At 41.1% G+C, this 24,000-nt stretch overlaps 1 protein-coding gene across 1 annotated transcript in view; it reads right to left on the bottom strand.

Moving 5' to 3' along the window:
- Positions 1-10,653: 10,653 nt before the first annotated feature.
- pmfbp1 (polyamine modulated factor 1 binding protein 1) overlaps positions 10,654-24,000 on the bottom strand; it is a 549,552-nt gene continuing 536,205 nt past the window's right edge. Inside the window, exon 42 of the mRNA XM_078400784.1 lies at positions 10,654-13,046. Within this exon, the coding sequence (XP_078256910.1) occupies positions 12,959-13,046 (88 nt within the window). The 3' untranslated portion in view covers positions 10,654-12,958. The remainder of the gene's footprint in view (positions 13,047-24,000) is intronic.

The raw sequence follows: 24,000 nt of genomic DNA, 5'->3' as shown, positions 1-24,000 counted from the left end.
TGCATTTTGTTTTAGAAATGGAGAACATTTCAATCAGTAAAACAAAGATGAGCTTGTTGGAGAACTTTTAATTTACAGGCCTGAACGGAGCATCAAATACATGAAGATAAAAACAGCAACTTCAAGGAGACAATTGTTATTCAGTTCTACTTTGAGTCTTGCTATAACAAGGAACCATCACCTGCAGTAACAAGGTATCACAGGAGACATCTGAGAAATAAAACTGCATTAGTAGTGATTATTGGCATCTTCCATTTCTTTCAGACAACTTAAGTGTTGTATATTGACTAAAGTGCTCTAGAAAAATGTTGGCTATTGATTTAGCTGTAAGGCTGAAAGTGATGGGGTGTTGCTCTGAACTAGTATGTATTAACCTTGACTGCTTGCAGTTAAAAGAGACACACAGCAGATGGCTGAACAGGAAAACACTTGCAGCCAGTGGCAAATAATTTGTGCAACTTTCTCTCGTAATGTACAACCGAGAAATCGTTTCCTCAGAGGGTTTGCCACTGTTGCAAACTGTTATAGACAGATAAAGTAGTTCGTCCAATCAGAGATTCAGTTTATAAAGATTTAAGTACTCTCATCGGATGTAATAGATTATTTAGCTGTTGTGGAAAGCTGCTACAATTGCAGGTGAGGGATTAGAGCTGGGGTTTAAGATAGGGCAAGCAAGGTATCATTCCCACCCTCGGTAATCAACTGAATTAGTGTGCAGTCTGAGGATGTGGACTCACACCTTTAACATTTGACTTCAATGTTAAGGACACACTAGTCCCACTAAAAACTGGCAAATTTGATTTTCTGTGCCTATTATTTCTGAAATAAACTAGGGAAGAGGTGCAAAGAGTAACCAACAAAGCTCATGGAATGTTGCCTTTATATTGAAGATAGACACAAAATGCTGGAGTAACTCAGCAGGACAGGCAGCATCCCTGGAGAGAAGGAATGGGTGACCATTCGGGTCGAGACCCTTCTTCAGACCGAAGCCTTTGTTTTGCCTGCGTTGGACTTCTAACGTGAGGAAGTGATGCTTCAGCTACATGGAGGCATAATCTAATTGTATCCAGGAATACCTTGTTTAGGTTTGAGCACCTGAGAGCTCAACAAATACATTGTCCTTGGAAGAGATGCTCCATAGATTAATCAGATTTAACCAATTGGCACGAATTTATGGGGATAGATTGCATAAATGTTATTTATCTTCCAGTGAGTTTGGAAGGCAGAGGGATGAATCAAGATGTTATTAATTATGAAATGATTTGAAGAACCATTTCCTCTGGTGGGAGAATTGAAAGCAAAAATACATAATCTGAAATTTGAAAGCTTGGCCATTTGGGAGTGAAATTGAAAAAGTTTTTGTCATGCAAAAGGTATCAGAAACTTGGAATTGCTTCTTCAAAGGCAGATGATGGATTCAAGGTAACTGAATAAATTGAGTTTCAGTACAGATCTGTCATGATTTAGCAATGGGCAAATATATTCAAAGGATCTAACACATGACCCTCAGTTCCTATGACTGTGTGTCTTTATTGCGATGTTTACTAATGCTGGTACTACTCTGTTGTGCTCCTTCGTGTTTCAAGAGGTCAAAGCCAGTTTATTGTCACATGTGCCAATTAAGGTACAGTGAAATTTGAGTTACCATACAGTCATACTAAGTGAAAAGCAACAAGACCCACAACCACATAAAATAAAAGTTAACATAAACCCACCACAGTGACTCCCCACATTCCTCACTGTGATGGAAGGCAATAAAGTTCAATTTTCGTCCTCTTTGTTCTCCCATGGTCGGGAAAGTCGAACCATCCGCATTCGGGGCCATCAAAGCTCCCGCAGCCGACGATCGAAGCCCCCATCGGGGAGATTGAAACTCCCGCGTCGGGGCGGTCGAAACTCTCTCCGCAGCGTGGAGCTCCCGAGTCGGCCTCTTCTTACGAGAGACTGCGGGCTTCACGTTGTTAAAGTCCACTGGCCCCGCGGTTGGAGCTTCGATCCCCAGCAAAGAGATCACAAGCTCTGCGATGTTAAAGTCCCACAGTCTCCCACGGCTTGGAGCGCCGGGTCGGTCTCCAGGAAAGGCCGCCAACTCCACAACGTTAGGCCGCAATGAGGGACGGAGATACAATACGGAAAAAAATCTCATCTCCGTCGAGGTAAGAGATTGAAAAAAAGTTTCCCCCAACTCCCGCCCCCTCACCCCCTACATAAAACAAACCAAGGAACACTAAAACATACCTTTAACACATACTAAAAATAACAAAAAAGAAGAAAGGACAGACAGACTGCTGGTGGCGCCACCTGATGGAGAGTGTTCTAAGTAATGTTAGTGGAAGTCTGAAACAGTTGATGTTGGATGTATTGACATGCCTGTAGAAGTATCTTGTGAATCTATAAAGTGTGTGAGGGCTGAAGATTAGACTGATGTACCATGCTACATCCCAGTGCCATGGTTGGATTGATTGACCGAGGACGAGCAGTGGCCTTGTGAGGCAAGGGTTGTTCGTAGGTCGGTTTCCCGATTGAGGCGTTGGTGGAGTGGGCCGCTGTAGCTCTAGGGTCAATTAGATCAGGTGCTGCTCCAAGTAGCCGAGCACATGGATCAGGTGTGTCCTGGAGTGGCAGAGCAGTGGTGGAGGACGCCAACAACATCGCTTGGCCAGACCGACCTTGTAGCTCTGACTCAGCACAGCCACTGCCAGGAAAGCGAGCCTTAAGACTGTTAACAATTTTGGACTTGAATCACCCAAAATGGTGCCAGCGATTTACGGGCGGCATGGTGGCGCACGGGCAGCATAGAGTCACAGCGGTAGAGTTGTTGCGTTACAGCATCAGAGACACGTCTTTGATTCTGACTACGGGTGCTGTCTGTACGCGGTTTGTACGTTCTCCCTGTGACCTGTCTGGGTTTTCTCCAGGATATCCGGTGTCCTCCCACACCCCAAATGACGTACATGTTTGTAGGTTAATTGGCTTGGTATAATTGTAAATTGTCCCTGGTGTGTGTAGGATAGTCTTAGTGTGCGGGGATTGCTGGTCGGCATGGACTTGGTGGGCCGAAGGGCCTGTTTCTGCCCTGTATCTCTAAACTCTAAACTAAACTCTAAATGTGTATATTCTGTAATGCGTGAACCTGTGTTGGTATACGGATGTAATCTATCAGTGTGATCTACTATTCCTGCACTCTTTTAAGTATGATTGTGCCTATGCGTAGCAAGACTTTTACTGCACTCTATGCAAAAGGGAATCTCACTGCACCCAGATACATGTGACAATAAAGTACCATGGAAGTGTGTTGAAGGAAAAGATGTGCCAATAACCTGGGAACATAGACATAGAAAATAGGTGCAGGAGTAGGCCATTCGGCCCTTCGAGCCTGCACCGCCATTCAATATGACCATGGCTGATCATCCAACTCAGTATCCCGTACCTGCCTTCTCTCCATACCCCCTGATCCCTTTAGCCACAAGGGCCACATCTAACTCCCTCTTAAATATAGCCAATGAACTGGCCTCAACTACCTTCTGTGGCAGAGAATTACACAGATTCACCACTCTCTGTGTGAAAAAAAACGTTCTCATCTCGGTCCTAAAAGACTTCCCCCTTATCCTTAAGCTGTGACCCCTTGTTCTGGACTTCCCCAACATCGGGAACAATCTTCCTGCATCTAGCCTGTCCAACCCCTTAAGAATTTTGTACGTTTCTATAAGATCCCCCCTCAATCTTCAAAATTCTAGCAGGTACAAGCCGAATCTATCCAGTCTTTCTTCATATGAAAGTCCTGCCATCCCAGGAATCAATCTGGTGAACCTTCTCTGTACTCCCTCTATGGCAAGAATGTCTTTCCTCAGATTAGGAGACCAAAACTGGGAAAGGGTACTTAATACTACGTGAGACAAGGTAACACTCAGATGCACAAGGCGGTAACTCGTGCATCTGGATTTCTATAGGATTAGTAATGCCTGGATCAGCAAAAAAGAGAAAGTATCTCTCTCTCTCTTCTCCCTCTCATCTCTGGGGCGCGCCATGGAAAAATATTATTAAAATCATTACAATTCTTCAAAATCATTTGCTATTTGTATTTTGAATTATTTGCCACCTTCATTTAATGGGCTGCTCACCACTTTAACTCAAATGATCTCTGCGAGTTAAAAGGAAATTAATATTATGCTGGTGATGTCAGCAGTTTGGCTGCAATCCCAGTTCCAAGTTAAGGTCAGATCTTATTGCGCATTGTGGACAGATCATTAACTATATTACTTTCCATGTTCAATGTGTAGACGAGCTACCTGCAGAATCCACAGTTATTACAATGCCCTGACTCGTTATGTTAATAGAGTGTGTTGGCTTATTACTATCTGTTGTTTGGATGCCTCTATTATCGTCAACTTCAGGTGGTGTTCAGAGTATTTTTCTGGGTGTATTTGGTGGCTATGTGTCCTTGTCTGCGAGCAAACTGGATTGCGATCCTCTGTGGCTGTCATATTGTGTTTGCTTCACCAATTGTGTTACTATTAAAACAATGGGCAGACTGAAGCTATGAGGTTTCCATCAGACGACCTGCTGCCATTTGTAAACATATGACATGTATTTTTCCTTTCTTCTGACCTCCCAAGCTTAGCTGGCTTAATGTTAAATATGTTCATGTGACCAGGTCCTGATGGCTGTTATTATTCATTGCTCAAGAAAATTGCATGCACCTAAACTGACACGTCATTTTTCCCAGTATCATTTTCAATTGTAATTGAAATTCTTGCTGGTTTCTCAAAAATATCCAAGTCCATCTACACTGGGATCTCCACATTCTGCTCCAATGTCACCTGTAGCCTCTGCAATGTTACCCATCTTAAAGTGTCCTTGTGCTCCAAGCAAATACAACAGGCGCTTATGGCAATGGGACATGTTATATTTCCCGTGTTTTTCAATATGCCCCATGCATGCTGTTTCTGCCAAACTCGTCCTGTGATCCCATTCTGCCCTTAACTAATCTGGTTTTTGTTTTGAGGAATATCTAATCGGATATTTGCATCATGCATCGGAGATTTGAAAACTGACTTTTGCAGTCTGAGACTTCCAATAATCCAGCCTTACCAACAGTAATGTCATGTGTTGTAGGTTTTTGTATGCTATACAGGTCCTCCGCAGCTATGAATGCCTGACGAATGTACGGCCTGTACATGTAGACATATGTTGGGGAGAACAGTAGGATGCATTTGCCAGCATCTCTGGGGCTGCAGATGACAGTTTTTGACACTTGCTGGAATTTTGCTACATGGAACCCAGGAAGAATACATTCTATTTAACAAGTGGAAGTCCATTTTATGTATACCAGCAATTGCAGTTCCATGTTTCTGCTATTTCTAATATCTTGTTTCCTTTTACGTGGTGAGATAATGAAAATATATCATTAACACAGCATGTTCGATCGTCCTGAATGTGTCACAAGGAGTCAATCTACATTCTTAACCTCCAACATGAACCTGACCCATTATATCAGGTAAGTGGATATACTGTGTAACTGGCCCTTTCAGCTTGCTTCAATACTAGTGCATTCTTGTGCAGCTTTCTATACCCTGAAGGAAACCGTGTTTACATGTGGGTAGTCGTGGTCTGAGAGTTGGTACAAACTAATGTGCCCGTTAAAATCCATGTATTACATCTTGCCATTACCGAGATCCGTTGATGCATTTCAGTTGAAGTGGCAAAATTAGCTATAACAAAGGCACGACAGCTCAGTACAAATCCTTTAGGTGCAGCGATGGGACATTAAAATAAACGGGTTACTTGTTAAGTTTCAAGGGATATGGATACTTAGCTGGTTAACTCAATTTTTTAATCATCCTATCTACTTTAGATTCAAATAATTGGTCTCAGTCGATTAGCTTCGAGAGAAAAGAAAAAATACAGAAACCCTTCAACCAGTTGTTCAACTGCCTCAGGATTTGGTCAACTTCATCAAATAGGATTTGTTCATCCTTGGGTCATGGTGGGTATAGTGGTTGAATAGGAATCAGAATGGTTTTGCTGATAAACGCATGCACCAAAAATAGTTAATTAGCTAAATTTTAAGATTGAACATCATCTACATCATATAATGAAGACTGGCAAAGTAAATTACATGCTTTCTATTAACTTTTCATTTGATTAGAACAAGAGGTGAATAATATTAATTGAGCAGCCCCTTTCTGACCTCACCTAATAGAATAACAACATGTCATTCCCATCAGCATTGACATCTGCATTTAACTGAGTAACCTTTACTTACTTACCACATCTGCCATCAAACCTATCTTTAAAATCTTCATCTCCCAGGTTTAGATTCTTATCGTCATATCTGATTACGATCAGATTAGTTTATTGTCATATATACCAGGATGCGCTACATTATGTCATATATACCAGGATGAGCTGCATTATGTAGCTTATTGAGGAAATAGTATATATTCAGGAACGATAAATACAATAATAAAACAATGAATGCAAAACAGCAGAATAACCCAAGATTGTTGGGCAAAATCCAGCATTCAAAGAATATTAAAGCACAATAACGGAATAACTGAATGTATGAGAATATGAGGCAGCACCTCAGGGAATGAAGCGCTGAAAGAAGTGATTGATTCAGGAATTGGGAAGAAACAGTGGGGAAGATGCAGTACCGATGTTGCCATGTCCAAGCTTTCAATCTCCTGCATCTTCTTTTCAGAGGTAAAAGAGAAAAAAGGGAATGGCCAGGTGCCTGGCATCTATGACGATACCTCTAGCCTGGCTGGCGTTTCGGGTCGAGACCCTTCTTCAATCTGAAGGGTCTCGACCCGGAACGTCACCCATTCCTTCTCTCCAGAGATACTGCCTGACCTGCTGAGTTTCTCCAGCATTTTGTGAAATAAATACCTTCGATTTGTACCAGCATCTGCAGTTATTTTCTTACACTACCTCTAGCCTGGCTGATATGGCGCATCATGAAATTAGACTGGATGGATGGAAATAATGGGGCTGTGTTCACCACTCTCTGCAGGTTCGGGCGGTTCAGAGCAGATTTGTTGCCATACCAGGCTGAGACGCTTCCTGTTAAAATACTGTCTATAGCACATCTGCAGAAGTTAACGCGAATCCTCCTGGACATGCTGAATCTTCTTGCCTAGGAAAGTAAATATACTGAAGTGGTTTCTTGATCAATTTTCTGGCTGTAAATATCACCAACAATCTGATCTGATCCTGCCACGTCGATGGTACGGTCAAGTAAGCACACCGATGCCTCTATATCATCAGACGATGAAGGAAATTCTGTACATCTCCAATGACTCTTACCAATTTCTAACAGTTGCATCACAGAAGCAACCTATCGAGATGCATCACAGCTTAGTACCCCAGTTGCTTTGCCCACCAGCAATTGCACAGTTCTGATAGTTGTGGACACAATCAGTCCATCGTGCAAACCAGCCCACTTCAATCCCACCCCCCACCCCGACTTCCATCTGAAAAAAGCTTCCCCAGGCTGGCAGCCAACATAATCAAGGAACACTCAACCCGAACATTCTCTCTTCTCACATCTGCCATCAGACAGAAGATACAAAGGCTTGAAAGCACGTATTACTAGATTCAAGATAGCTTACCTGCTGTTATTAGACATTTGAACAGATTTCTCATATGTTAAAGATCTGTTCCTGGCTTTCCAATCTACCTCATTGAGGCCCTTATGCCTGTTTTAATCTGTACTTTCTTGATAGAATATAAGACAATACTGCCCACAATGTTTGTGCCGAACACGATGCCTGGTTAAACTGATCTCACTTGCTTGTTCATGATCTATATCCCTCTATCCCCTGCGCTTCCATGTGTCTATCTGAATATCTAAAAGCCTCTGAAATGCCACTATCGTATCTGCCTTCACCACCACCACTGGCAATGTGTTCAAGGCTCCCACCACTGTGTAAACAAACCTGCCCCATACCTCTCCATTATATGTTCCCCCTCTCACCTTATAGCTATGCCCTCCGATAGCTGTAATACTATATCCTGCACTCTGTTTCCTTTCTCATTTTGTACTCCCTGTTTTACTCATGTATGGTATGATTACATTGATATATGGCATGATTTGCCTGGATAGCACACACATATTTAACTGCATCTCGGTACATATGAAAATAATCATCTAATACTGGTATGAAGAGACAACATTAGGTTGTTGGAGAAATTACATTAGGTTGCTGGACGTCTAGGAACTTGAAGTTGTCAACCATCTCTATAGCAGCTTTTATTCACAAAATGCTGGAGTAACTCAGCAGGTCAGGCAGCATCTCAGGAGAGAAGGAATGGGTGACGTTTCGGGTCGAGATCCTTCTTCAGACTGATGGCAGCTTCATCGATGAGGACAGGATTGTGTTCATCTTCTCCCTTCTTTTGATTAACAACCAACTCTTCTTGCTGACATTAAGGCCTAGGTCGTTATACTGACACAATGATACTCGGTTCTGAATTTCTTTCCTATACTTGGTCTTATTATCGATTTGGCCTACAACAGTAGTATCATTGAACTTGAAGACCAATTTGTGGTGTGCAGGAGTGGTCTGGAGTTTTAGTACCCTGTGTGGGGCAGGCGAAGCTCCACAATTTTACCCCGGCCGTTATATTGGGCCTGTCGCATCTTCTTTCTTCCTACAGCTATTTACCTCATTCCCGTCCATCAAAAAATCATTTTCTTTGACTGTTCTCATGCTTATTCGATGCTATTCCCCTAATTCGCCATCTGTAGAACAATTGCTTTGTACAGAGCTATTCATGTATGAGCAGATAACAGAAATGTTGGTTATTGCTTTTGATTCGGAACATCTTGCTCTAAACGTAGTTCACGTTGTTCCCTTTATCGTGTATCTTTACACTGTGGATGGCTTGATTGTAATCATGTTTTGCCTTCCCACTGACTGTTTAGCATGCAACAATAGCTTTTCACTGTACCTCGGCACACTAAACTAAACATGTAAAGATAATTTGGCCTTGTCATGGTATCTATCAGTAACTGGCACCTAACTACAGATAGTTCTGCTTGAACACGATAGTTGCATTTTTAAGAAATGTAGTGTAATAGAAAATCGAGTTATAAAAATAATTGTGTCCAAAGACGTACAGGTATGTAGGTTAATTGGCTGGGTAAATGTAAAAAATTGTCCCTAGTGGGTGTAGGATAGTATTAATGTACGGTGATCGCTGGGCGGCACGGACTTGGAGGGCCAAAAAGGCCTGTTTCCGGCTGTATATATATGATATGATATGATAATGGGGAAAATACGGTTAGTGGTGAGAGAGTTTCAGGCTCACCATAACAAAGTTATTTTTCCATATTTTTTTTGTTGGAAACAGTTTATTTTGTCCCCTATATAGTTTAGATATCGGATGGCTTATTTTCTGCTTGTCAATTTCTAAAGTAACTTTTAAGTTTGGAAGGCTGTTCTGGAAGGCTAGATTGCATGGGATTCAGGGAGAGCTAGCTAATTGTATACAGAATTGGCGTCATGGTAGGAAGCAGAGGATGGTCTGGCGGTGGTGGTCTGAAGGGTCTCGACCCAAAACGTCACCCACTCCTCTCCGGAGATACTGCCTGTCCCGCTGAGTTACTCCAGCTTTTTGTGTCTATCTTCCGATGGTGGTGGAAGGTTGTTTTCAGACTAGAAGCCTGTGATGAGTGGTGTTGCCTCAGTGTTGTGCTGAGCCGATTGCTGTTTGCCATCTCTACCAATGATCTGGATGAGAAGATAAAAGTCATGATTCGTAACTTTACACTAATGACACTAAAGTAGGTGGTATTGTGGATAGTTAAGATACTGCAGTTATCAAGAATTACAATGGGATCCTGATCAGCTGGACAAGTGCTCTGAGAAATGGAAAATGGGATTTAATACAGATAATTTTAATATATGGAATTTGGGGAAGTCAAACCAGGGCAGGATCTTCACAGGTCCCAGGGAGTGTGTGTGAGAGAGAGAGAGATCCAGGAGTACAAGGACATAGTTACCTGAAAGTGGCATTGCAGGGAGATTGGGTGGTGAAGAAGGCTTCTGGTACATTGACCTTTAGTCAGGGCATTGAGATAGAAGTTGAGATGTTATATTATAGTTGGACACGACACTGGTGATGTCGCACTTACAACATTGTGTTCAGTTTTGGCCACTCTGCTATTGATAAGGTGCCATTAAGCTGGAAACGGTGCAGTGATTTTTTATGTTGCTGGGACTTGAGGGCCTGAGCTATAGGGGGCGGTTGGGCAGGCTAGGAATTTATTCCTTGAAGCGTAGGAGGCTGAGGTATGATTTTATAAAGGTTATAAAATCATGAGGAGGATAGGGTGAAAGCACAGTCTTTTTCCCAATGTAGGAGAATAAAGAACTAGAGGGCATAGCTTTAAGGTGAGAATGGAAAGGTTTAATAGAAACTTGAGGGGCAACATTTTCACACAGAGGGTGGTGGGTACATGGAATGAGCTGCCAACGGTGGTAATTGAGACAGGTACAATAACAGCCAATAACAGCATTCTCAGGCACTTGAACGAATTGAGCCTGTTTGAATGACTCTAAGTGGTTCTCTGGTTTCCGATCAAAATCGCATGAAAACCAATCTGGCCCAAGTATTGCATGTAATGATTCTTCGTTCATCACCCGCATTACAGTATATCTAATTTGTAGTGTAGAAACATGTTTTAAGAGAACTACCTATATATTATTGCTAACAGTATTTATCAAGCAAAGTAATTACATGGAGATAAATGGGACCATCCATTTGCAAAACTGATCAAATAGGCTTTATTTATCCAATTACAAAATACATAAAAATTATGAGTTGATCATTTATTAACTTGGACTGATTGTCAGTTCATTATTATACTCTCAGTGCACAGAAAATATATAAATGTTAAGATAACTCTGTAGCTTGTCGGCCCCACAATCGAGGCATCCAAGTAAAAGATGTAAACATTTTACAAAAAGTCTGTCCTGTGCAAAGCAGCATTGTATACAATGAAAATCATCACACTGAATGGCAACTACAAACGATGACAACATAGTTTCTATCTTCATAATCAAGGAGAAATTTCAAATAAAAATAAATTTCAAAAGATAGTTTAAAGCTACCAACACGCAAATCAACTTGGTGTTGATTATTATTAAAGGAGTAACTGCTAATGAAGGAAGTCATCGTCTTTTGAAATTGACTTTGCATATGAATGCAATATATGATTATACCATGAACTAGACTTTTGGTGCCCACACACACACACACGGTCTATACAGCGAGGTTGTAGTTATCTTCCTTTCACAAAATATTGTACCAAAATACGAGCTTGTTTTACTGTGTATCATTCTGAATTGAGAACCAGTGGACTAGCAGGGGTTTTCTCGTGTTGTTGTTAAATAAGAGCTTAAAATAAATAAATTAAAAAAGGTTATCAAGACTGTTAATGGTTTTAATGAACGTGAGTGTAACAAGTAGTGATTAATAATGGTTGACTCCTACCTTGGCGAATGTATTTCGGTGAAGCAAGTTATTCAGTGATTCTCCTACCATGTAGTGTATTGTGACATCTCCCACAGGAAATGAACACCAAACTGTTTACGTTGAAACAGGGGCAACTGTGTCAGCAGTAAATTTAAAGTGGAATATAATGAGCTTTCCTGTTATTTATATTAGAAATACTCCCATCCAGTAGAATGTTTAAAATGTGTGTGCAATTATGATCCCACCCTATTTTATATTTCACACAAGGTGCCTTTTCTGGTGAGTAAACATACTACATGCTATATTACTGAACTACAGTGCAGTGATATTCTAGGTGTTATCCTGGATTTGGCTTTATAATGGACATCAGTACGTGCAGGGAGAATGGTCAATTGGCCTGTATTATTTTCATTCATCATATTGGAAATATGTATGGACAGTGCATCAAGACAGATTCCACTTGGGTATCTTCCAATATTAATTAATATTTAATAATTCCATTTAATAACGCCATATTAAAATAATCCATATTAAAATAATCTGATGGTGTTTCAAGATTGGCCAATAATGGCCATTTTAAAAGATTTAGTTGCTAAACATTAAAACTATCTGAAGAGGCTTTTACTGAGGCTGACGGAGGCATTGAGGCAAATTTGGCAGAGCATCAGCATGTTATGATTCTGGTTGTGATCTAACAATCTATTTGAGAGAATAGTTGCAGGGCAGTCTTGGTGGTGCAAGGTCAGTTGCCTTTAGTTTTTTTAGACAAAGTATGTCATTTTGTTAGCACTTTTAGTGGCTTCCTTTTGAAGCACTATCTGTTAGACCCCAAAGTGACAAGGAAAGTCAGCGTTTCAGCAAGCTTTAACCCTTCTCTCCTTCTGCCTCCTCTCTCCTCACCACCCTCAGCAATACTCCTCCTTTCCACACATTGTTCAGATGTTAGCAATTTTCATTTAAATTCCTTGACAAGTTTTAAGCCCTATTTGAATCAGGCTAAAAGCACCGCCATTAGCCCTCAGCTTTCTTGGTTTCAAATCTAGAAGAATCCAAGCTTAAATATTCCATTGTTAATGAAAGGAAAGTTAGAGAATACATTGGTTACCGAGGCATTTAAATCCAATGCTTGTACGCAGACGTTTTAGATTGAACAAAAGGGATGAAAACTAGACTAGTTTATTTTTAGTATTCAATGACCAATTTCATTCTTTTTATATTGGAGAATGCTCTGATATTTTACCCCTGTTTGGTATGGCTGTTTTGTATGTGAGTGGTTAGAATCCATCCTGAATACACATTGAGCCCGGTTCCCTTGGTTTCCATCTCTGATTTGTGACACACAAATATCTGCTCATGTACTGTCTCAGATGAGGAAGGCAAAGATTTGATACACCTCTCTCCCCGGAACTGCTCTGGTGCTGAGCAGGTAAGTGTACCAAGCCGAGGCTCAGTCTGGACCTTTCCACGGTGATTTCTAATTGACATTCCAGTTTGCAGCAAGTGAGTTTGGTCTTCTCGTGTTGCCCGTGCTGCTGAAGGTTCTTCTCATTGAGCGAGGAGAGCTGAAGGCAAAAATAACATGGGGAAAAAAGTTTTTAAAAATCCAGATGAATAGAAAATGTGCTTCACTCAAACTACATTTCCTGTAGAAGAAGAATGATGTTTGGTCAGTCAGTCAAGGACAATTAATGGTAAGTTGGACAAGCTGAGACGCATATAGGCGACACAATAAAATGCAGATGCTGGAATCTTGAACAAAATACAAGGACTGCAGGAACTCAGTGGGTCATAAAGCATCTGGTGGAGGGTGGGAGGATAGGGGAAAGAAGGGTGATAAAAGGGGAAATGGGGATGGAAGATGGAGGGGAACGGAGCAGGCTGATCGGGGGCGGTGGAAGAAATGCATGCGCGCTGGGATGAGATGGGAGAAAGAGTAATACTTGACATTGAATTCAGTTTTCATACTGTTAGGTTGTACACTATCCAAGCAAAATATGAGTTGCTGTACACAATCTGGAGAGACTGCACTTTATATTTCGCTACGGTAGCGTATAAATATTATAATTCATTGAATATTATAATTCACCTCACCCACTCCTTTCTCTTTCCCATTGTCCCCCCTCCACCCTGGAGTGCACACATTTCTCCCAGCATTACCCCCACCCTCTCCCCCACAATCACCCGGCTACTTGCCTCTCCTTCGTACACTCATCTTTCATCCCAGTGTCCCCCATTTCCCCTTTTATTCCTCCTCTCCCGTTCCACCCATAACCATTCCTCTGGCTTTACCTTTCTTTTCCCCTCTTCTCTCCTTATCTGACACCCTTTTGTCTCCCTTTCACCTCTAGCATTTTGACTTAGTCCACCCATTCGCCCATCGACCCCTCTTCACTTGTATCCACCCATCACTTGTTAGGCTTTGTTTCGCCACCACCTCTCTTTTCCAGGTTTCTCCCTCTTACTCCAATCCGCCTGAAGAGGGAGCCCGACCCAAAACATTGTCTGTCCATTCCCTCCACAGGTGCTGCCTGACCTGCTGAGTTCCTCCAGCACTTTTTTGTGTTTTGCTCAAGATGAAATGCATGATATCAAGGTAAGAACTGTGTGGTCTGGCCTTCAATAAGCCAAATAGTTTTATTGATATCTGTGCAGAGCATCCTGAGATCAATAACTCACCAAGCTAAAGTAGCTTGGGGCTGGGGAGGTGATGTCTATTTCTGCATCAAGGTCAGAGTAATATTTGGCACCTTGAAATCCAGCTGTTAATATTTCTGGAAGCAAATCTAACCCGCTCATTAACTGTGTCCCATCATGGAGTGGCTGTGTGGTTGATTAGGAGCCTTAGAGGATGTTGATAAAAATTCATTGGAATGATTATTTGATCAAGACAATTGCTTCTGGGGAAAGAGAGGGGAGCCAACTGTGGGAAGACCAAATTTGGCCTTGGGAAAGCATTAAGAATTTAGGCCAGTTATGGGCTTGGATCTGGGATATTTATATTTTGTTCAAGGCTTCAATAAAAATAGTCATGGGGTTCGGATGATATTACTGGAGGTTTCTCTGCATATTATAAGAGTTATAAAGAAATCCAGGCCAGACTTTAAGGTTCTGAGACCACACCGATCATCAACCACCCATTAACTACTCTCCCCAGATTCTACCGCTCGCCTAACATGAGGGGCAATTCTCAGCCGTTAATTACCCCTTCAACCCGCATGTCTTTGTGACGTGAGAAGAAACCAGAGCACCCAAAGAAAATCCATGCAGTGACAAGGAGCAAACTCCACACACAGCACATGAAGGGCAAAGGATTGAACCTGGGTATCAGTCTGAAGTAGGGTCTCGACCCGAAACGTCACCCATTCCTTCTCTCCTGAGATGCTGCCTGACCTGCTGAGTTACTCTAGCATTTTGTGTCTACCTAGGTATCTGCAACTTGACTAACCGTGCCACTGTGCAGGTTATTTATTTTTTATTTTTAAATTTATACCCTGTTCACAACTTAATTTTTTTTATTGCCAGAGAGAGTAGGAACAGAATCCTTTGTTCCATTTCAAATTTTAGTTTCTGCTGGACTGGAGGTTAAAATGATTCTTGAGTGTTGCCTTGATGAAGAACAAGTAATGGGTAAGACCAACATTCAGAAAACTTGTTGAAATTGAAGAACAGAACTAATACACCAAATACATGAAGGGCAAAGATTAAGCATCTGTCTCATTTATTAAAAAGTCATCAGATCTTTTCTCTTGCACAAGGTTTCTTAGGAATGTAACTATTGTGTTACATCAGTACAAATGTACAAACCTAATTAGAAGGGAGTATTAGTTACTGGCTTTGTGTGAGTGAAATGATCAATTTTGAATCTAAATAAGATTGTTGGAGAGATGACCAAGTAGGTGTGTGAGGGCAGGGCAGTAGATGCTATCTTTGTGGACATTAGCCAGGCCTTTGGCGAGATCTGGCATGTTAGGCTGGAATGGAAAGTTAGAGCACATGGGATCCCATTAACAGTTAGATGCATGAATCTCATTAACAGTTAATTGGAGGGTGCAGCAAGTATTCAAGAAAGCAAATGGTGAAAGAGCTTGGAAGAATGAAAGGTAAACATATGGAAACTTTAGATCCTAGGGAAGCTTAACAGGAAAGATATCGAGTGTTTTCACCGGTCGGACAGTCTCAAATGGGGGGCAGATATGGTTTCAAGGTAAAGGGATGGTCATTTTAAGCAGAAGTGCATAGAAATTTCTTGCAGAGGCTGGTGAATGGCTGAATATCTCTACTACTTTATTTTAAGTATTTAAAGTGTAAATAGATAAATATTTGAATGATTGTGGGAAATGTGGATCCAGCACAGAGGTGAGGTGGATCAGCCGTGGTCATGATGAATGGTGAGGCAAGCTTGATCTGCACCTCTTCCTGTTTGTGTTCTGGTGTATTTGGTCCAGACTATGAAAATAATGTCTTTTCTGTTTCCTTTTCACCAAAACATGATGACAATCCATGTTTTTAAAGGCAAACAAATTGCCCTTGGAAAGATACCCACAAAATGCTGGTGTAACTCAGCGGGATAGAGACAGGTACAATCTTTCTCACATTTTCTCATATTTCTATGATCATTTTCCATGAATGAGAAGATAACTATTTTTGCGATGGATATTTTGCCATTAATCACAACTATCCTGCACTATCATACAATACTGAAAATGTTATATGACTTATTTGTTTACAAAGGTAAGGATTTGTTTGCAAACATGTTCAGCACAAATAGAACTACAAGCAATTTACACCAGCGCCTGTTACAGGTAAGTGATGCTGAATTGCTTTCAGATGAGTTTGATGTAAATTATGAAAGCTAGTTGTAAGTAGGAGTGTTATTAACTAAGACAGATTTGTTTAACAGCTTGTCTAAGTGCCCATCATTATTATAATGTATTCAGATGTTTGATATTAACGTGATCAATGTGGTGAAAGCATTATTTATTGAGCTTAAAATAGACAGCATAGATAAGTAATTAGTTCTAAAAATGTGAGCATTTTCAGAAATTTTGGAAAGACACATTTAGAAAATGTCACAGTTCCGTGAAATCTTTTTTTTTCACGGTTTGTGATCATCAAAGTGGTTGTGAGCTTGAAAAACAGTGTGTTTGTTTTTGCTGACAGTACTAATACTTGTGAGTTAGTTATGACATAAATGTGTTCTAGCATGAATCTCCCTACATTGGAATCGGAGTGTAACCTATCCTGAGATCTTCAGAATATCCTCTGGAGACTGATGTCAGCATCTTAATCATCTTCTCCCAAAGTTGAAGAAAGTCCAATTACTTTCAAGTTTTACAATAATAATCTGTAGGGTGAGCTGTGTTACAGATTATTACTTATAGATCTAATTTTGTGCCTAACACTTGACTGTAAAGCACATACACCGATGAGCCAAAACATTATGACCATCTGCCTAATATGCTGTTGGTCCTCCGTGTGCCGCCAAAACAGCGCCGACTTGCCGAGGCATGGACTACAAGACCCCTGAAGGTGTCCTGTGGTATCTGGCAGCAGATCCTTCAAGTCCTATAAGTTGCAAGGTGGAGCCGCCGTGAATCGGACTTGTCGATCCAGCACATCCCACACATGCTCAATCGGATTGAGATCTGGAGAAATTGGAGGCCAGGGCAATATCGTGAACACTTCATGTTCCTCAAACCATTCCTGAACAATGTGTGCAGTGTGGCACTGCTGAAAGAGGCCACTGCCATCAGGGAACACCATTGCCATGAAGGGGTGTACCTGGTCTGCGACGATGTTTAGGTAGATGACGCGTCAAACTGACGTCCACATGAATGGCCGGACCCAAGTTTTCCCAGCAGAACATTGCCCATAGCATCACACTTCCTCCACCGACCGGCTTGTTGTCCTCCCATAGTGCATCCTGGTGCCATCACTTCCCCAGGTAAATGGCGAATGCATACAGGGCCATCCATGTGATCTAAAAGAAAACGGGTCTCATCGGACCAGGCAACCTTCTTCCACTGCTCCAAGGTCCAGTTCCCACGCTCGCGTGCCCAATGTAGGCACTTTTGTCGGTGGACAGGAGTCATCATGGGCACTCTGACCGGTCTGTGGCTACGCAGCCCCATACGCAGCAGGGTGCGATGCACTGTGTATTGTGACACATTCCTCCTGTGACCACCATTAAAATTTTCTGTGACTTGTGCCTCAGTAGACCTTCTGTCGGTTTGGACCAGACGGGATAGCCTTTGTTGCCTTCGCGCATCGATGAGCCTTGGGCGCCCAACATCCTGTCATCGGTTTGTGGTTTGTCCCTTCTTGGACCACTGTCGGTAGGTACTCACCACTGCTGACCGGGAGCACCCCACAAGCCTTGCCGTTTCAGAGATGCTCTGACCCAGTTGTCTGTCCATAACAATTTGGCCCTTGTCAAAGTCTCTCAGGTCTTTACTCCTGCCCATTTCTCCTGCATCCAAACATCAACTTCAAGAACTGACTGTTCACTTGCTGCCTAATATATCCCACCCCTTGACAGATGCCATTGTAACAAGGTAATCAATGTTATTCACTTCACCGGTCAGTGGTCATATATGTTTAGGCTCATCGGTATACAGAGAAAATATATAAAGTGGTGTGAAATGCAATTACTCTTGAAGAATGCAAATCAAAATTGAGTTCCCAGAAGTTTGTACTTTTCTGTCCACAGTCTAGCTTATCTTTGAAAGTCTTTAATAAGTGCAGAAGTGTGTCAAATGTGACACAGATATTACTGCTAAATGATTAAAGAAAGGAAGATCTAACAGATCGTCACAGAGCAGAGAAGCAAGTATTTCGGTCAAATATGCTCTACGCTAGCCTTCTGCTGTCTTACTTTTATCTCATCTTATCATTGTGTCCTTTCATCCTTTTCACACTCGTATATTGCTAGCTTCTTTTCAAATGCATCTATGCCATTCAGCTCAGCCCTACATGTAACATTTTCCTTTTAGCTTTCTCCCAATTTAATGCTGATTTGAATTTTTATGCCATCATCTCCATGTGGCCTTTGACAACCTGTGCACAAGTGCACCTGTGTCCATTTTGATATTCAATCCCTCTAAACTCTCACCATTTAAGGGCTGCATAATGACACAGCTAATAGAGCTATTTATTCACAAAATGCTGGAGTAACTCAGCAGGTCAGGCAGCATCTCAGGAGAGAAGGAATGGGTGACGTTTCGGGTCGAGACCCTTCTTCAGACTGATGTTGGGGGTGGGACAGAGGAAGGATATAGGTGGAGACAGGAAGATAGAGGGAGATCTGGGAAGGAGGAGAGGAAGAGAGGGACAGAGGAACTATCTAAAGTTGGCGAGTCTGGGTCAAAATGTGGTCGTAGAGTAGGAGGGCAGGAGAAATCACAGAGGGGGAGCAGCGAGAGAGCATAATAGAGCTGTTGCCTTCCAGCTTCCAGATTCAGGTGCACACACCACACTGACAGTGCTATTCTTCCTGTGACATGAAGATTTCCTTCAGGTGCTCTTGTTTCATCCCATACCCCAAAGATGTGTGGATTGATACGGGTTATTTGGCCACTATAAATTGCTCCAAATGGTAAAATCGAGAAAAAGGTTGATGGGAATGTGGGGAGAATAAGATGGGTTAAGCTGAGTTTGGTGTAAAGGTGGATGTTGACATGAACTTTATGGGCAGAAAGGCTGCATCCGTCTGCATCGCTCTGTGGATCTATGATTTTTGTGTGTGGTTTTGAAATTATTTTGCCAGCACATTTTTCAAATTGCCCATTAACAAATTGAGAAAGCCAATATAAACCTAGAATCTAGAAGAATGTAAATAAAGAATATAAATAGACACTCATCGACTTGCGCAAGTCAGAGGTTACGTAAGTCGGAAACGGAAATTTAAGTTTATGATTAGTAAATTTACTAATTATACTGTGTGGTAGCAGTTGGGAGATGAGGCGGGAGCTCAGCCGTTGAGACCGCGCGGAAGCTCCGTCGTGGAGACCAGGCGGAAGCTCCGTCGCGGAGACCAGGCGGGAGCTCCGTCGTGGAGACCAGGCGGAAGCTCCGTCGCGGAGACTGCGCGGAAGCTCCGTCGCGGAGACCAGGCGGGAGCTCCGTCGTGGAGACCAGGCGGAAGCTCCGTCGTGGAGACCAGGCGGGAGCTCCGTCGCGGAGACCAGGCAGGAGCTCAGTCGTTGAGACCGCGCGGGAGCTCGGTGGTGGGGACCGCGCCGGGGCTATCACGTGAGAGCATCCACAGCTGACTGGCATTCGGAAACCGCCACAGGCGACGACAGTGGCACACTGCTACCGAGCCGCATAACACAGAAATAAAGCAGAGAGCTTAAAAAATTGCTTATGTTCGTGCGAGTTTACATAAGTCGGGATGTTTCTGCATTACCGTGATAATCCCCACCTTATAACAAGATGTATTTGTCTATTTATTTTTAAATTCAAGTACTAAATGGAAAAAAATACTCGTGACGTACAGTATATTAAGAATGAATGAACATTTTATACCCATTTTTCTTTTAAATTTCCCAACTTTAATGTTGTAACTAGTGAGTTGGATATATATATCTAGAAATGATTTAGTGGTCTGGCCCCATCATAGCATGTGTTTATTGTTCTTGAAAGAAAATGAGGGTCAGTCTCCACTTCCACAGACTTGCACTATCCATATTTGACAACTGTAGCTGCATATACCAGACAAATACAATTTAGATTTTCAGAGCAGTCAAAGACACCATTTGTAATACATTAAGCCTGCAGTTTAATAAACTGCATTTTATGTTGTAATATTGATTTTTAAAGTCATATGGTGTTAGCCAGTTTAAATCTTCAAGCAGTTTCAATCAGCCGTTTGTTTAAAATGCATCTATCTCAGTAATTGCAAATAGTTGTAATCAGGAATTAGCAATTAAGGAAGAAACTGGCTGAAGAGTTTTATGTTGTTTTCTAATGTGTTGGGTTTTTTTCTTGCCATACATGGTGTGCTCTGAGCAATTAATAATTAAAATTTGGAAAGATAGTTGTGGAAGAAAGTGAGAGACTTAAGAGTTGGTGTGTAAATAGGCAGGGTGGGGGCTTCAGGGGAATTGGAAAACTTGCTGATGCTTAAGTCAAGGGTTGAGTGAAGACATTTGGTAATATTGTAGGGTACGAGTGGGGTAAAGAAGAGACAAGGCAAAGAAGCTGACTGAACTGATTGACCTGAGCAGGTGAAGTAGGCAGTAGCCACTGTCGATAATGTTGCGGGCGGGTAGAGTGGCAAACAGCAGGCAGGGGTATGTTGACCAAATATAGATGAAAGAGAAGCATTAATGAAAGTGAAAGAAGCACAAATATGATAATACAAGTTAATTTCACAGATGTTACTTTTGATTGGAGACTGGGATTCAGGAACACTTTAAGAACACTGATTTTTTTAAAAATAATTAAATATTGCATCTCTACTGCTGATTTTAGTGAAGCCACTGTTTAATACAATGGGTGGAAAAGATTAAGAATAAATGCCAGCATTTGAGTGTGCATCATACTGTAATCTAGCCACCATTTCCAATTATAGCTTCTATAAACTAGAATATTCATTATAACCGTGACTAGATAAATTAATCAAATGGACCGAAAACTACTGTCTGTTGATATTACTCTGCAAGTTCATTCAGCAGATTCAGTTCTTCAGTAGTTATATCATTGTTTACTGGATAATTGGCTAATTAAAAATTAAATGTAGTTCACTGTCTTTCTTTTAATGTACAATTATTTTTGCTGATATAAAATGGCTGTGTTATAGTCGAGATAGACAGAATGGATGAGCTTCCTTACAGAATACAGACATTATGCAAGGCAAAGCATTCAGACCAGAGAGGTTGCCTCCTGAATCCGTCACAGCATGAGACCATTTCCATTTCAGAATCTCACCAAATTGCATTTTGGAATGGAAAGTACCAGAAATTCCAAATATTAACACCAGTAATATAATTCTGTTCCTTTCTTTAAAGAAAGCTTTGATATTTTATGATGTGATTGTGCCACAATAAACATTCCACTATCTTTTGTGACAGAGTAGAGAGAGCTGATTTAAAAACATTCAGTTGTGCCGTGCGCTCCATCTCCTATTGCATCATAAACCAAGGGTAGGTACTCAACGTCACATTAAGTTTGAATCTTCAGCAGGTGGAGAGCATTCTCCTGGTTGCAAATAGCTGAGGTTCTGGTTTTGAGAAAATAATTTCCACTTTAATATTTGAAATCCTGTATTGATGGCAGTGACTGAGAAACGGAATCCAGCCATCAGTTTCCCCCGTCACCTTTACCCACACCAATCCTACAATGTACAATGTTCAACAATTGCTGTAATAGCTTTTTGCATAAGTGTGACATAATTAATGACTAAGGTTATCATATCATATCATATATATACAGCCGGAAACAGGCCTTTTCGGCCCACCAAGTCCGTGCCGCCCAGCGATCCCCGTACATTAACACCATCCTACACCCACTAGGGACAATTTTTTTTTTTTTTTTAAACATTTTTACCCAGCCAATTAACCTACATACCTGTACGTCTTTGGAGTGTGGGAGGAAACCGAAGATCTCGGAGAAAACCCACGCAGGTCACGGGGAGAACGTACAAACTCCTTACAGTGCAGCACCCGTAGTCAGGATCGAACCTGAGTCTCTGGCGCTGCATTCGCTGTAAAGCAGCAACTCTACCGCTGCGCTACCGTGCCGCCAGACATAAATATTTTGGCTAATAAGTTCAAATTCCAAATCGCAGCAAAACTTGTCCATTTCCTGGGTTATCAATGTTCCGATTTAATTAATATTTTAAACTAAATCAGCAACAATTGTGCCAATCATGCAAATCTATCTTGCAAATGGCATTCCTGCAGCAGCTTGGAGTACCTTCAAACGTTTATTTAAAACAGCTTAGAGTTCTGGTAGTTACTACTCTTGTCTTTATGGTTATCAGAAGATAGTTCTCGTAATCCTAAACATAATACCATTATAAAGTGAAAGAAAGATGCCATTATAATTATAGTGTGGGAAGACAAGTTTGTTTTAATTGAAGGTGAAGAGTAGTGATTTGAATAATCAGATAACCTTGTACTGCTATAAATTTGCGTAAACGGTATTCTCATTGGTACACAAGATATTACTTGTGATGATTCTATGAGAATGATAGAAATACTACGTTAAATTCAGATGCCACATAAATATGGTAAAATAATATCTGCAATCATCTTTCACTGCTTCATTCTATTAAGTCATCAAATGGCCTGATTCGTAGTTTTGAATCCGTTGTTATGGGAAATTTAAAAGCTTACAATTTTTTAATCGCTAAATCATTTAGAAATTGTTGTGTATGGAAGTCGTGAAACACTTAAAAATGTTTCAAAAATATGAACATAATCTTTCACGTATTCAATGTTTTTTTTCTTTGAGAATCCATTCCAGCAGCCTGTGTTGCTATGAGCCCATGAGCTGAATTTACCATGTGTGAGAAAAAACATTTGCATCCTATCTCCTCTGCAATGACAAGATGCATTTATGTTAACATTTGAATCATTCTCATGTACCAGGTGTAAGACTTAATGCAAGATGCCTAAAGCAGAATAGTTCACAACAAATATGATGGTTAATATTCTTTAAAATAATTTTGATACCTTCATTTATAATTTGTTACCATTACAAAAATGAGAAAATTAAGCTGGATGGAAAAAAGAACATTTTCAAAAGGATATGAGATATAGTTATCACAATGACATCAAATGAATTAAATAAGAATATGAAAGGCAGCATCAAAGCTAAAACTGCAGTTGTTTAAATAGGAGGCAGCAGCATTAAAGCCAATTTCCTTTGATTCTTGCGACCTTGATATTAACTGAAGCTCTGACTACATTTAAGGTCTGTTCAATAAAATATGCACTTGGTTTAAAATGTATGCAATCAAAACTAGAAGTACACATCAAATTGATGTTTCCTACTAAGCAGAAACAATTTTGTTATTCATAGAGAAAGATGAAATGCTCCTTCTAGATTGAATGTAAGAGAAAAAGAAGATTGGGGGTGGTGGTGGCAGAGAACACATGAATTCTTCATATTTCTTTCAAATCCATCAACTTCTGAAGAGCTAAAGGAAATAACTGCAGTCCATAAATCAATGTCATGTTTGCCTTGCTTTAATTTATAGTGGAATCCATGACAAAAGCCTATTCTAATTGTCTTTCACTTTTCCGCTGTGACTTTGAAGGTCACAGTCCAATGAACTTAATTACTTACTGATGACAATTGTGCAGCGCAATCCAGATTAACCCCTTAAATGGCACAATGATACTTGTTGGACTGGGAAAAAACGTGGAATTACTGTTGCAGTTTTGCTAGGTGCCTATGGAAAGAGTTAAGAAGGAAATACAGTCAATTGCAAAACTAGGAGGGAAAAATAGAAGCTTAGGGTGCAGCTTCACAGCAGGCGGGCTGACTGCAGTAGGACAGAAGCTTCCT

This window comes from Rhinoraja longicauda, chromosome 6 (genome assembly GCF_053455715.1).
Source record: "Rhinoraja longicauda isolate Sanriku21f chromosome 6, sRhiLon1.1, whole genome shotgun sequence".
NCBI classification, from domain to species: domain Eukaryota; kingdom Metazoa; phylum Chordata; class Chondrichthyes; order Rajiformes; family Arhynchobatidae; genus Rhinoraja; species Rhinoraja longicauda.
Note: the sequence above shows the minus strand (reverse complement) of the source record. Positions and strands in the feature narration are given on the sequence as shown.